Source organism: Centruroides sculpturatus, unplaced genomic scaffold (genome assembly GCF_000671375.1).
Source record: "Centruroides sculpturatus isolate CEXI.00-Female unplaced genomic scaffold, Cexi_2.0 scaffold989, whole genome shotgun sequence".
Classification (NCBI taxonomy): Eukaryota; Metazoa; Arthropoda; class Arachnida; order Scorpiones; family Buthidae; genus Centruroides; species Centruroides sculpturatus.
This window is the reverse complement of record NW_019385178.1, coordinates 163,635-179,169: the sequence shown is the minus strand read 5'-3', so window position 1 is coordinate 179,169 and position 15,535 is coordinate 163,635. Positions and strand designations below refer to the sequence as shown.

The window sequence follows — 15,535 nt, the reverse complement described above, 5'->3', positions numbered from 1 at the left end:
CACACCTATTCGTTGGAGAATCCTCGCACATCTGAGGGTCTGACCCTGCCTATCTTTCTTTTTAAGCGCTCGTCTTTGCTCTTCCCTTTCTCTTTCCTCTATCGCTCTAATCCATGTATGCCTGTGCATACATCATAATACGCGCTCACGATACTTTCGATTCGTCACTTTTCCGTCGTAGAGTTCCCATTTTACAATTACGTGACTCAGCCTGGTGATAACGGAGAAAAGAGACAGATAGGACGTCGATATAAGTCACAGTTATGATTTCACAGATTCGAGACAGCTTGATAGCCCGAACGGCCCCAGGCTTTCGCCCGTGCACGCTAAGTGACTTTCATTACAAGCATTTAGCTTTCCGAAGTCTATGACAACAATTGTTTGGCATTGACGGCCGCGAATTTCGTGCCAATAAGCTGCCTAGACTTGTTCGATTATGTTATCAACTCAATTTCATATTTATTTTCACATTTTCACTTCGCGATCCTTCTCTGTTCTTTTTCCGTTATTTACACGTGTAGATCATTTCATTGTTATTCACATTTGATATCATTTATCACATACTTTCATGACACTCTTGTCTGTCCGCTACAACTGCCAAGAATTAACGCGATTGGCGAAGCGTAGTGATAGCGAGCCAATAGAGAGCGGGATCCTTGCCATAATGCGGTTTGCGCGCCAATTTTCGTACGTGCGTTAATCGAGCCAAATAGTTTGGCCAAATATTCGGCTATTCAGCCACGCTCTTGGTCGAATATACTATTCGTTACAACACTAATAATGAGTGCATACAATTTAACAGATTGGAAAAAAATGCTTTATTTAACAAAAAATAAAAAATATAATTATACTGTGTATATAAATAAAGTAATACTGTAAAGTAATTACTAATATATATAAATTAATAATAAATATATAAAGTAATGTGACCGCAGGGTCGGCACCTCTTTAGCGCCCTGTCAGGATGACACCACTGTGTCTTGTGGACAGACACAGAAACCCAATTGGCCGTTAATTTTCTTTTACGCAAATGGTCGTGCGTGCAGACTTTTGGTTCTGGGATGGAGGCAGAAGGAGAGAATCAGAGGAATTACACTCTACAGATTATCTTTATATACATAATACCCGTTTATTATTCGATTTAACTATATACAAATCATTTGTATTACAATTGACATAGCTATTATTACCCTGATAACAAGTACTAATGAGAGAGAGAGGTTATGATTATTGCGTGTGAGGATAAATACCTTGATATAAGTTGTAGAATAGTTGGAAATTTAGTCCATGAGTCTCGAGATGGCACAAAGTCCTTCAGAACGACAACGATGTTCCTTTAGGCGGTGGTCTTCCCAGACAGTGGCGGTTAGAACATCCAAGGGCAACGGCTATTAATCCACACATACACAGTTCACTCAAAACTGGAGACTCTCTTTGACGCATCAACCCCTCTTTTTTATAAAGGGGTCTATCGTTGGGTTTTTCCCACTGCCTTATTAGGACTTTTGTTCACCACCGTCCAATAGTTGGTTTTCTTTTGCTTTTCATAGATTCCGGGTGACACATTTGATGTATCATCTTCAACCAGAAAATAAATCTGTGGGAAACAATTTAATTATCCTTTAAAATGTTGAGTTTTTGTTTATCTCTCTCTCTAACTTAAAAATAAAACAATAATTTATTTTACAACAACAAAATTTAAACAAACCATTTCACCAAGTTCGGCTCTCACAGTAATACTGTGTAATATAATGTATATGATGTATGAGAAATGATTGTAAAGAAAATTTGAATAATTATTAATTGAATTTATTAACATCTTTACTTATAATTTCTATTATTGTAAGTAATAACTATTGAAAAATAAACAACTGCCTAGTTTGAGTAGCCAACATTTTTAATAAAAGAAAGAAACATTTTTAGTAAATATCTGATCATTCTCAGCTTAGAACATATACAAATGTTATTATGTTCAAACAAAATTGATACATCCAGAATGATATAATAGAAGTAAATTTTGAAAATTATAAAGAAATGCAGTAGAACATCTAATATTAAATAAATTTTATTTTAAAAATAAAATAGAAAGAACTATAATTAAATGTTAAAAATTTTGTATAAAATAAAAGAATTCTAGTAAAAATAGTTATTTTATATCAAAATAATTAAATAAATGTGGTAAATAACCATTACAGATATTTTGGTAGTAACCTTTTTTCAGAAAAAAAAGATTGAAGGAACTTGATAACCATATTTTAACCAAGCATTGTTAATTTCATATTCATATTCTATATTAATAATAATACTATACTGACTTAAGAATTTTACAACAGTTATATATCAATGTTTTACCTTATCTGAACTGAGCAGCTGTTTACTTTATTTTTAACTTATACAACATATAGAAGAAAATTTAAAATTGTGTATTTCAGTAAGTTTTACAAAACTTTTCACTCTTTTTCTAGCAGTCTCTTAATCCATAAGAGAACAAACGTTTTTGGCCATTTTAAATGGCCTTCTTCATGTTCTATAACATTGGAATGTTTTGTGAAACTTATTTAAAGAAGTTCTAGCTTTCCATGCATGGAATGATATATTTCCTAGTGATTTTAGCTATATTCTAAGTTTACTATACAATAACAGTTTTAAAGTGTAACATTAACTTTAAAACTAATAATTGAAGCCATTCAAATAAAAAAATTAATTTTTTATCTATATACACAGTGTATTAATTGAAAGTAAGTTTCAGTTTGTCCAACTTAGCTTGAGTAAACTGCTGGGACTAACAATACAGTTCTGGTATCAAATTAAAGCTCTTACCTGTAGATAATGCTGCTGAAGAGAGATTTGAGAAATATGCAATGGTTTGGATGTGGTGGAGTGGCAAATATACATTAAGTCTGTGGGAAGGCAAGTGGCAAACATATGCACTTGCACATCATTTAGCAATTTACTTTTTCTTAAGCATTTGAAAAACCCGTTGCTCACCACTACCATGAATTCCTAATTTGTTTGCTAATTATGCATTAATTAAAAGACGTTTTGCATTATTTTTTCAATAAATTAGTTTTGTCAATATTGACCATTGTGCCATCTACCAACTTTTAGTGCCAACCTCTGTTCTTTTACTGTCACTTTGTGATGAGACCAAAACATGATTCTAACCATTCAATTTGTTACTTAATGTTGATTGATGGCTTTCTCAACAAATCTACCAACTATAAGAAGAGTAAACTTGAACATATGACCATAAATAATTTTAGAGTTTTATAATAGCCAATGAGATTGCCATGATGCAGCCAACACTGTCCTCACTGTTAATCCAAAACCCCAGTAGTTTAGTTGGCCTTAGGAATGCTAAATTGCCACCCTAGGACCTGGATGTCAAATTAAAAGAAACCATTGAGAGAGAAGACTGGTGAAAGGAACCTTGTGTTCTTCTGAATAATCTTCTCTCAGAGAACAGATAGATATGAATTGCTTCCAAATGGTCCAGAAAACACTTGTTGTACTGTGTGATTTTTGTGTAAAATGCCAAATTTTAAATGAGATCCTTGTATTTTAATTGAATGAAACCATTAATTTCAATGGACTCATGCTAGTTGAGTTGCAATTTGAAAAATTTAGACTTATAAATTCCCACTGCTGTCCTTCTGTCTTTTCTTAATCTTGAGAACGGAGTTAGATATATGAATGATGAGACCAGATATGGAAAGATTAGGAGCGGGATGCCCCAATTAACTATACACAAACTTCCAAGACCAGAAATCATGTGATTTCAATTCAAAAATTTCCCCTGAAAGGAATTAGATAGATGACCTGCATGACTATTGCTAATGGAAATCTGTGATGTACAGGGACAAGACACTACTAATTTGAGGTAAAGAGCACATATTTTAAATTAAAATACTATTAAAAATATGATTAAAAATTGCAGCCTGGCATTGTGATGATGTCACATTAAATAATTGCTCATATTCTATTTAATTCATCTTAAATTAATGAATATTTAAATAATATCAAAAGTTAGACTCTATATTTCTTTTCCTATATTATTTAACTGTTACTCAAATAGCTAGGCAATAAGACATTTGTTTATTGCCTGAAATTTCTAGAATCATGTTTAAGCTGAGCCTCTGTGAAAATCAAATTTAAATCAAAATTTCCAAAATTATTCCAATTTTACTTTTTAATTATTACTGAAATTATTTCAGAATTATTTGGACCAAAATTTTTGCTCAGTATGTCTATTTTTATCTCAATATGCTAGATGACCTAATATTTAATGGATATGTTATTAAGATTGTTCATCTTAATTTCAAAATTTCAATATATAGCTGAAAATGTACAAAGAATACTTGAAAATGTTAAAAAAGGTATTTAAAATTTATTATTGTATTTTGAATATTAAAAGAAAATTAGAACTGAAAACTACTGAAAAATCAATTTTTATGTTAATAATATATTCAGATAATATAGATCATAATTATTATAGACTATACAATAATAATATTATTTTAAACATGTAATTAATATAATGAACAATTATTTATTATTTCAGATATTGTCAAGTTATGAAATTAAATCTGAGACTACTATTCAACTTTATCCAAAAGAAAAATTTGTAAAGGATTCAACAACAATGAAAACTGTTGTTCCTCTTTACTTAATGCTTGCTTTTTCACCATTAATATCTATATTGGCATTAATTATTGTAACAGAAAAAGAGAAGAAAATCAAAGAAGGAATGTTAATGATGGGAATGAATATTACTTGTTATTGGTTAGTATATTATGTATTTTATTAATTTCAAATATTTTAAAATTTAATTTATTATTTAATCATTATAACAATACATTTATAAAAATACGAGCACTGCTACAGTCCAGCTATATCTATTTATTATGTTATATGGCATTAGATTTTACTGAATGCAGTTTTGAAAATATTTAAAAAATGCATTTAAGTTTATTTAAATGGAAACTTACAGCTGACAAAAATATTAAGGATTAATAGTTTTAATTTGATAATCTAAAGTTTCCATTTATTTATATTTTGATTTCCAGTGTATAATTTGTTAATCACAGAAATTTTAAAATTCTCTGAACTATTTAAGGATATATAATAGTCCTTATGTACTGTACATAATTAATCAATATATAATGTTTTGAACTACTACTTTACAAATAGTTTTACTTTAAATATTTTTATTAAGTAAAAAATTTGCTAATTATCAAAAAAATTTAATGTTTGCAATTAATGTATTACTAGAATTTTTGTTTTTAGGTTAGCTTGGTTTGTAACAGAAGCAATTATGGCATTCATCATTTCAATTCTTATGACTGTGATTATATTTGCTTTGAATATTTTGCCAAATGCTAGTGTTTTTATCATCTTTGGATTACTTATGCTGTTTGCATTATCTATAGTCATGCTAGCATTCATGTTAACTCCCTTCTTTAATAATGCAAAAGTAAGTTTATTACCATTATTATTAAATCAGTGAAGAATTTTATTTTTAATATAATGATAATATTTTGCTGGTTTTAGGTTGCTGGATCAGCACTTGGACTTGTATTGGTGCTTTTTGGTTTATTTTATTTTCTTGCCATTTGGGTTGAAAGTAAAGTGAATGTTGTTTTCTTTTTTCTTCTTGCATTATTATCTCCAACAGCTTTTTCATTAGGATTTCTGAAAGTAAGTTTTTTATTACAGAATTTCATAAAGTTACTAATGAAAACTATATTTTTAATTAAATTTTATCTTAGTATAATATGCATTAAATATTTATTATTAAATAAGCAACTATCAGTATTTTAATTTTAAATATAATAGTTTACTATTTTTAATTTAAAAGTTTAAAAATTTATATTAAAAGTGTGTATTAATTTCAAGTAAATGTATGTAAAATTGACTATATGATATAGTCAGTAAATATTTTTTTAAGATTTATTTACATAAAAAATAATGTATTTTGTCATTTTTATTGTAAAGTCAAAATTTTTCTAGTTTAACTGTTTAGAAATAATATATTCATCATTTCAAGTGCCATTTATGCTAGATTTACTAATTATCAATAAATAGTAAAATTATTTTTTATTAAATTTAATAATTTTTATGATAAGTTATTTTTTTTATAATAATTGTTTTCTAGGTAGTAACTTATGATGTTTTAGGCCAAGTTTCATGGGAGCAAATGTCATTGGGAAAATTTTCAATAAATGATTCATTTATAATGCTATCAGTTGACATTGTATTGTATGGATTATTAGCATATTACTTTGATTGTGTTATTCCAGGTAGGTTTATTATCTGTTATTTAAATTTAAATAAAATTATATTTTATTTATTGCCTTTATTTAAAGAAAATAAAAAATCTTTTGAAATAGACAAAATACTTGTGCAGTTTCATTCACTTCAAAGTTTGATCAAAAGAAATTATAAATATCATTTGTGCAGTTTTTTCTTCCTTGTATAAATTAGAAATAAATTTATGTAGTAAGTCCTTTCTTGATCAAACATGTTTGCCAAATATTGCTATATTTGATCAGGAACAAATTATAGAAAATGAGTTCATTCAGAAAGCAATAACATTGATTTAGATCATTTAGCAAATATATAAATTATTAAAAATAAAATATATATATATATTTCTTAGTTATTCTAGGGTGCTGCAAAAAATGTAGATTATCCTGTAACTTGAACATTACCCTGATTTCATTTTCTAAACATTTTGTGATAATTTAAGTTTAATGCATTCTTATATATGTAAGCATTGCATAATAATGAAGGCACTATATGTTTAATGAATCATATTCTTAGTGATGATTTCAAACATTATAGGGTCTTCTGGATATGGAAGCTTCACTAAAATAACATTGTTTATTTCAGTTGAGCTAAAATAGCCAAATTTTTATTACGGTTTTAATATTTTATTCTTATTACTTTTTGCACAAGCAATACTGGTCATATCTACTAGTATTAATATAAATAATAGCAATTAATATAAAATAAAAATCCTGTAGATTTCACAGTCTAAATAATTATTCTTATCATTCCTCAACAATTACAAATTGTTAAGGAATGATAAGAGAGAAAATCAGAACTCTTTGATGGGCATTTACTTCATACCAATAAATGACCACTGATTTGATTCTGATATAGTTTATGTGGGAGCTACTTTGCAGCACTTGGATCAAAGGGTCAAAAAACACAAGTACTCTGTTAATAAGAACCTAGACAGTACAGTTTTAGCATCATTCGCCAACCAACATGATGTTAACATTTTATGGGACCAGGCTTCCATCATTAGGCCTATGACTAACTCAAATTTAATTTTTTCCCATTCAAAATAAAATGGAAAGTGATTAATTCATTCCCAGACCCTAAACAATACCCATTTTGATAAACTTAAAACAGCAACTACACATAATTTAAGATAAAAAAATAACAATTAAATAACAAATTAATTTATTATTAGGATAAATTAAAACACAAAATCAATAAATAAAATATTTAAATTGGTATAATAAAATGAAAATTGCATTTATTGTTTACACATTGTCAACTTTGGCATCTTAAACATGGCTGCCATATTCACTACATGCATACCACTTTTGTGGTTTGCAATAAGTTCCTTTTATATATCAATCATCAATATTACAACTTTCCTTTTAGACTTCATTCTGTCCATAAATTTATTCACTCCTCAGATGCTATACTATAAGTAAAATTTATACTGAGTCCAACAGAGAGTTTTTGTGTATTTTTTAATAGTTGTCATTACTTAAGATAGTTGTGTGATTTAATTATAACACTTGTGAAATTTAACACATTACTGTTAAGTTGAGTCTGTATTCTTATTCAAAAGCTTATTTAATGCTTTGATTGCATTTTTTTACTCCATGTACAGTATGAACTTCCAAGCATCATTTAAACTCTGAAAATTAATTTTTGTCAAATTTAGTGTTTGAACTCTGAAACATTTGAAATATGAGGTATCACTATATAACAATTGTGAGGTTGTACGATGTGGATATGGCACAAACAGGCCTGAGTGATTGCCCTATGTAAACCTAAATTTCAATGTTAGAAAGCTGAAACTTAGATTGAATTTTTTTGAACATAGATATAAGTAGTTTTTCAGCAGTGGAATAGATGATTTACAAATGTTTTCAACTACATTCACTAGTCTGCTTCAGGTCTAACCAGAACTTCTTATTTTTAAAAAATGGTATGCATCAATTCTAAACTGTATTGGAAAAGATTCCAATACAGTTTAGAACATTAGAGACATTATAGAATTGAGGCATTCTATTTTTTAAAACTAAGAAGTTTCAGTTAGACCTGAAGCAGACTAGTGAATATAGTTGATAATGCTCATAAATCATCTACTAAACTGCTGAAAAAGTATTTAGGTTGACATTTTTGAACATAACTATGTGAACCTCATCATTATATAATGGCATATCTTGTTTTGAAGGTTACTGTCACATGGATCCCATGAAAAGTGACAACACACAATTATATAACATAAACATTTTATTTATACATATAAATAACAATAATCATATCCATATTATGAAACATCACACAACAATATATATACATGCATAACATGCATAAAAAAACATTAAAAACAGTTTTTTTAATATGATAGATTATATTGAAAGCTTATTGATTTAAAATATATTTGATACAGTATATATATTTTTAAATCGAAAATATCTTTGGAGGATTAATAATCTAAATCAACCTCAAAATATATCTGTAAACACCTTTTTGGCTGTAGGATTTGCTTTTAGGGTCCATTTACACACAACAGTGATGTGCCGGCACAGTGACCGTTTCATGACAGTAATGTCCAGCACAGCAGTGATGAGTATTTACACACAACAGTGATGTGACTGTGCTCTTGGTGAGTGGTCATGAACTTTTCTAAAGATGAATTGGCTATGATAGCTATATGTTTGAATGAAGAAGAAAAAGAAATGCAATCAAGAAAACACCACAAGTGGGTACATCAAGCATGGACAAAATAGATCAACAGAATGGGAGTTTCATACTCTTTATAAAAAATTAATAGATGATGAATCTATATTTTTTGAATATTTTTGAATGTCCCAACATGCATTTCATATTTTATTAAACAAAACTGAGAAATATTCATTTTGTATGCAATGTCCGTGTATTTCGAATGAGATAAATCAAATAGAACAAGGTGTTGATGCACCATTTCAATTAAATGTTCATCATCCATTGGAAAACAAAGTTTACCATCAGTGAAAATATCATTCAGGTCAAGTCACTGCACAGCACTGTGACAGACAAGTCTGGACAGGGTGGTTTAAAACTAGGTCAATGATTTCCCACTGGCAAAAAATCACTGCACTGAGCGGACACTGTACAGTCACATCACTGTTGTGTGTAAATGGACCCTTATTTGGCAAATGTTTTCAACCTAGTCTAATAGGTCATCCTCAGGCTACATTTTTCTTGGAACATTTTCACCATTAAATATCATTCCAAAATAGAATACATAAATAGAATAAAAGAATAACAACGTTTAAATATTTGAATGTAAAGCAAAAATAACTAAAAGTTAATATAAATAATGAATAATAGTAAAATGTAAAATAAATAACTCAAAAAATATGCAAAAATATATATAGTAGAAAATGAGGTAATTAGGATCTTCTAACAAACTTATTTTTTACAATGTATTTCCATGTCATTGCCAAGCTGTCTGCATCTCTTGCATTAATGCACTTATCTTTCAATCTGCTTTTATATATTACAAGTTTTTCAACATTCTTTGCTAATGTAAGGGAATATTTAGACTTAATGATGTTTGCCTCTTCCCATTTTATCCCCAAGCCCTCAGTCTGCACCATCCTAGATAGAACCATGTTATTGGATTTCTTTCTTACATTATATTGATGTTCCTTAAGTCTAATTTTCAAGTTCCTTGAGGTGCCACTGTTGTAATCCTTATCTATCCCCAACTGCATGTTTTCATATGGTAGCCTGTACATACCTGCTGTTTCTTGTTTCTAATCTATCCTTATTGTTTCTTAAAATTTGATATATAGTTGGGGCTCTTTTTACAATCATATTAGACTCTTTATGTTCTGAAATTTCTTTCATGATGTTAGTTATACTTCTGTTAAAAGTGAATTTTGTGATTCCACTAGGTTTGCTGTTTTTTGTCCTAGGTTTGTTATCTTCAAACCTTCTAATCAGACCTATTGTGCTAGTTCCATATCCTAGTGTTGTGGCCATTTGTTTAATTCTATCCAACTCCTTCAATCTGTCTATTTCATTATTGCAATATAAAAAAGCTTTTCTGATGAGTGCCCAGAATGCTGCTAGTTTGTATTGATAAGGATCATTTGAGTTGGAAGGAATGCACAGTGGGCTGTGTGTTGGCTTCATGTACACACTTGTGTTTATCCTTCTGTTTTTAAATTCTATATTTATATCCAAAAAATGTAGGTGTAGTAAGCTTTTTTGTTCTATTTTTAATTTCAGTTTATCTTTGTTACTGTTAATCTTATCAATAAATTCAGTGATGCCTTTGTTATTCTTACAAATTATGCATAAATCATCCACATATCTTTTAAAATACAATGGTGCTTCGTATAACGTACGCCTCGAATAATGGACGCTGTGAACAACGGACTTTCTGTTTGGCTGATACATGACTTGAGCAATGAACTGGCTGCAAACAACAGACTTTCCGTTTGGCAGTTACGTGAGGCGAACAAGTGCAAATGATGTTTCCACTCTTTTGCCGTTGCCAATGACAATCTGCTATTTTTATAATATACGGTATTAGTGTTATTAGAATATATTATTAGTATATCTTAAGTACAGAGCTCCTGTTGGGATTCAGCTTGCTCCCTTGTTTATTACATACATCACCTCAGTGCAGGGTATTTACATTTATTCAAGTGTTGTGCAAATCATGGCTTCTAAAAAAACAAAGGTGATTTCAATTTTAATAAAGCAAGAAATCATCAGAAGAAGTGAAAATTGACACAGACTTCCTTGTCAAATGGGGAGAGGTTCAGGAGTTTACGAACACTCACAATCCAAACTCAGCTGAGGCCAACAGGATCAATGATCTCTACAATGACACCCTTGCCCGTCATTTCTGACAGGTGTTGAAGAAGAAAGAGAAACAGACCATTTTGGACGTGTTTTTCAAGAAGCCAGCTGCCAAAAAACAAAGGATGGAACAAGAGGAGAGGCTGCAAGCTACTGTAGCTCTCCAGAATCTGACTCCGATTAAAAAACAATAAAAAGAGACCTGCTGCAATGTGTAAAAAGTGTGTGTCTGTATGAATGTGTGAAGAAAGTGTTCCTCCACCTCCTCCTCACAACATCTGACTACCAGGCATAATTGGTGACTGCTCACTTTTCATTTTTTTATGGTACAGTACGGTTATTTTATGCTGCGGAACGAATTATATGTTTTAACATGTATTTTTATGGGAAAATGTGTTTTATATAATGGACTTTTCACTTAATGGATGTGCACCTGGAACGGATTAAGTACGTTATACGAGGCACCACTGTATATAATATCTGCTTTGAAGCCATTCATAATAGTTTTTTCTAGTTTTCATAATACTAATTCACATAACCCTGTTAAAAAATAATAGAAACCAATAAAAACCAATAGGAGATTCTATTGGTGTTGTGTTGGTTTATACTGAAAAGTAAAAACCAATATAAACCAATAAAAATTTCTATTGGTATTCTAGGGCAATAATTAAAACTAATAGAATTTTCTATTGGTATTATAGGGGAATAAATTATTTAAACCAATAGACTTCAATAAAATAATTTTCTGGTATATATGATACTGGTTGGTTACTAATGAAAATAATTTTCTGGTCAATGAAAGTCAATATAACTTCACAACTAATTTTTATTGGGATTACTATCACAATTAAAATATTTGCAGATTGGCAAAATAAAAGTAAATTAATGTGATCTTAAATTTATATATGCTATGATAAACTTTTAATTATGTTTCACAATTACGTATGTTTCAATTCTGTAATATGTTTTCAAAAGAAAGATCTAACTCTTCTTTTTATATGTTCATTAAGAGTAATATATTTTTAATAGAAATAGTGATGACATTTTCTAGCTGATTTTTTATAATAATGTTCTTATTTATGTTTTATTTTTTTATAGGTACTTATGGAAGAAAACAAAAACCTTGGTTTTTTTTATTGCCTTCATATTGGCAGTCTAAAAATTTTGATAGTGAAACTGTTTACATCCCACCAGATATTAAAGTTGATGCCATAAATTCAGAAGATATTGAACCTGTTCCGTTGGAATTGTATGGAAAAGAAAGAATCAGGTATATATGTATATACATAATATATTTAAAATTACAAAAGTGTACATACATTTAGACTTTCAAAATATGCATAATACTCTGATTTGATGAATAAATTGTTCATAATTTTGGAATAACAACTTATACTGTTAGAAAAATTTTATACTTTTTGACTGACAGTTGAATTTATTTTAAAATAACAACTGTTAAAATATTTGAAACTAAAATAGTTTATTCTTAAATTAATAAGTTTACATATCTCATAAACTGAAAATTATTTAGTGTAAATTTACATCTTAATTTGTTAAATATATATTTTATATGTTGAAATATTAGACAGAGCTATGAATATATTTTCCATTTATTTCTGTAAGTAAGTCTGTCAATTGGCTATGAATCTAAAATATTATCATCTTTTAAATGTTTACAATAAGAAAAGATATGAAAAATTTCTTTTGAAGTGGTTACAAAAAATGTATAATTTATATTACATAATAATATATCATATCTTAAGAACTGGTGAAATCAGATTGAAAAGTAAAGCTCAGCGAAAGCATCTAAATAAAGGAAACTTTTGAAAGTTATGACATAAAATACTGGAACCAGATTTGACAGTAAGACTCAACATTTGAATAAAGTGCACATTACACAGACTACAACTGCAGGAAGGTTTGGATGAAGCAATATCACCATGATAATAAATGAGAAAAACAAGCATCATCACAGGAAAAGGCTTCAAACTTTACTTTGTGCTAGTGTTGCCACCTGTCTGGTTTTCATCCAGACAGTCCAGGAATTGACTCACTGTCCAGGTGAACTATTAATTTTGTCCAGGAATTTCATAGAAATTGTGAAATTACAATGAAACAAAGTTCTTGCAAACATTTTTACAAATTTACACTATTTTAATAGGGAAAGAACTCACACTCACTGAAATTCATCTGCAATTCTGCTATATTAGTCTGTTTACACTGACATGTGGCACGCAACCTGTCAAGCTTTTTTTTTTCATGTATGAATATACACGTCTCCAATATCCAATAGAGCTAAGTCATCTGTACCTGTTCTTTCTTAATATAGGTTACTTATGTTACTCCTATGCAAGTCCCTATACTGTAACTGATTTAGAACCAGCATGCACGTTATTCTTTGCATTGTAAAATGACATTGTGTATGCATCAGAAACTCCTGTTCGAACAAACCTGACCTGCCGTCTGGGTCAGCGATTTTGAAAAGGTGGCAACACTACTTTGTGCCTTAAAGTTTTTTCACTAATACTGCTCAAAAGGAGCTCTAATGTTCACCGTATTATTATAGGTATAATGACTTTAAGGCACAAAGTAAAACTGAGATGATGGTTCATTGGTCATGGAGATATAGAATCAAAGTTGGCATTTTAACATTAGCATTTGTGGCAGATCTTTACTATAGAATGCTGCTGCACTCTGATAGCCAAGAATATAAATACTATAAAACAAAGTTAAATAATTTTGTATTATAAAATATATAATAAATAACAATATATCATAATGTAATACATATAAAAGATCATTTGGACAGATTAATTGTTATCTTTTAGATCTCTGTACTAGATATATTACAGAATTAGTTTTAAAAATTTATTTTATTTAGGAACTCATTTTAACAGTAAATGATATTGAAGCTTAAAAGATAATTGATAGATTGCTTTATATTTAAATTCTAAGTGTCATATAACAATTTACATTTATTTTGTTAACTACCATATATCTGTGCAGATAAAATGACCTTCAGATAAGACAAGGTATAAATTTTCATCAAAGTTTTATAGTTTTAGCATATATCTATCCTATAAGACAACCCCAAAACTATCAATGACCTATGAATTTAGTTTAAATCTGTTGAATTTACTAATTGTAGCTGTATATTCATTCAGTGAATGGTTGTCTCTTTAATCTGAAAATATTTCTCTCGGTAGACTATCTTACAGCAAGTCATATCAAGATTAATTTAGATCAGCGATCATCATCTGGATAATAACACTGTACAGCATATACAGAATTATGTCCTATTTGTAATTTTTTGAAACAACTTCAAATTTTATTTTCTTGTATCTGGCAGCACTGCTTTGTGATTGTTGCAAACATTCACACTGATTCAGGCATTCGGGTAATGACCTTGACTATTCACAAAAACGTCATATGGGCTATTCTATTTTGTGGACATACCCTACTCTCTGCCAGTAAATAATTACAGTTTGTCGGTTTTTTAATGGTTTTAATTTATATAAATTTCAATCTATTTTTTTTTTNTGATAACCATATTTTAACCAAGCATTGTTAATTTCATATTCATATTCTATATTAATAATAATACTATACTGACTTAAGAATTTTACAACAGTTATATATCAATGTTTTACCTTATCTGAACTGAGCAGCTGTTTACTTTATTTTTAACTTATACAACATATAGAAGAAAATTTAAAATTGTGTATTTCAGTAAGTTTTACAAAACTTTTCACTCTTTTTCTAGCAGTCTCTTAATCCATAAGAGAACAAACGTTTTTGGCCATTTTAAATGGCCTTCTTCATGTTCTATAACATTGGAATGTTTTGTGAAACTTATTTAAAGAAGTTCTAGCTTTCCATGCATGGAATGATATATTTCCTAGTGATTTTAGCTATATTCTAAGTTTACTATACAATAACAGTTTTAAAGTGTAACATTAACTTTAAAACTAATAATTGAAGCCATTCAAATAAAAAAATTAATTTTTTATCTATATACACAGTGTATTAATTGAAAGTAAGTTTCAGTTTGTCCAACTTAGCTTGAGTAAACTGCTGGGACTAACAATACAGTTCTGGTATCAAATTAAAGCTCTTACCTGTAGATAATGCTGCTGAAGAGAGATTTGAGAAATATGCAATGGTTTGGATGTGGTGGAGTGGCAAATATACATTAAGTCTGTGGGAAGGCAAGTGGCAAACATATGCACTTGCACATCATTTAGCAATTTACTTTTTCTTAAGCATTTGAAAAACCCGTTGCTCACCACTACCATGAATTCCTAATTTGTTTGCTAATTATGCATTAATTAAAAGACGTTTTGCATTATTTTTTCAATAAATTAGTTTTGTCAATATTGACCATTGTGCCATCTACCAACTTTTAGTGCCAACCTCTGTTCTTTTA

The 15,535-nt window shown here is 29.1% G+C and overlaps 1 protein-coding gene across 1 annotated transcript in view; it reads left to right on the top strand.

Moving 5' to 3' along the window:
• LOC111635790 (ATP-binding cassette sub-family A member 5-like) overlaps nt 1-15,535 on the top strand; it is a 77,365-nt gene that overhangs the window by 14,528 nt on the left and 47,302 nt on the right. The window contains exons 5-10 of the mRNA XM_023380858.1: nt 4,562-4,782; nt 5,287-5,473; nt 5,551-5,697; nt 6,155-6,299; nt 12,304-12,379; nt 13,676-13,745. Coding sequence (XP_023236626.1) covers nt 4,562-4,782; nt 5,287-5,473; nt 5,551-5,697; nt 6,155-6,299; nt 12,304-12,379; nt 13,676-13,745 — 846 coding nt within the window. The remainder of the gene's footprint in view (nt 1-4,561; nt 4,783-5,286; nt 5,474-5,550; nt 5,698-6,154; nt 6,300-12,303; nt 12,380-13,675; nt 13,746-15,535) is intronic.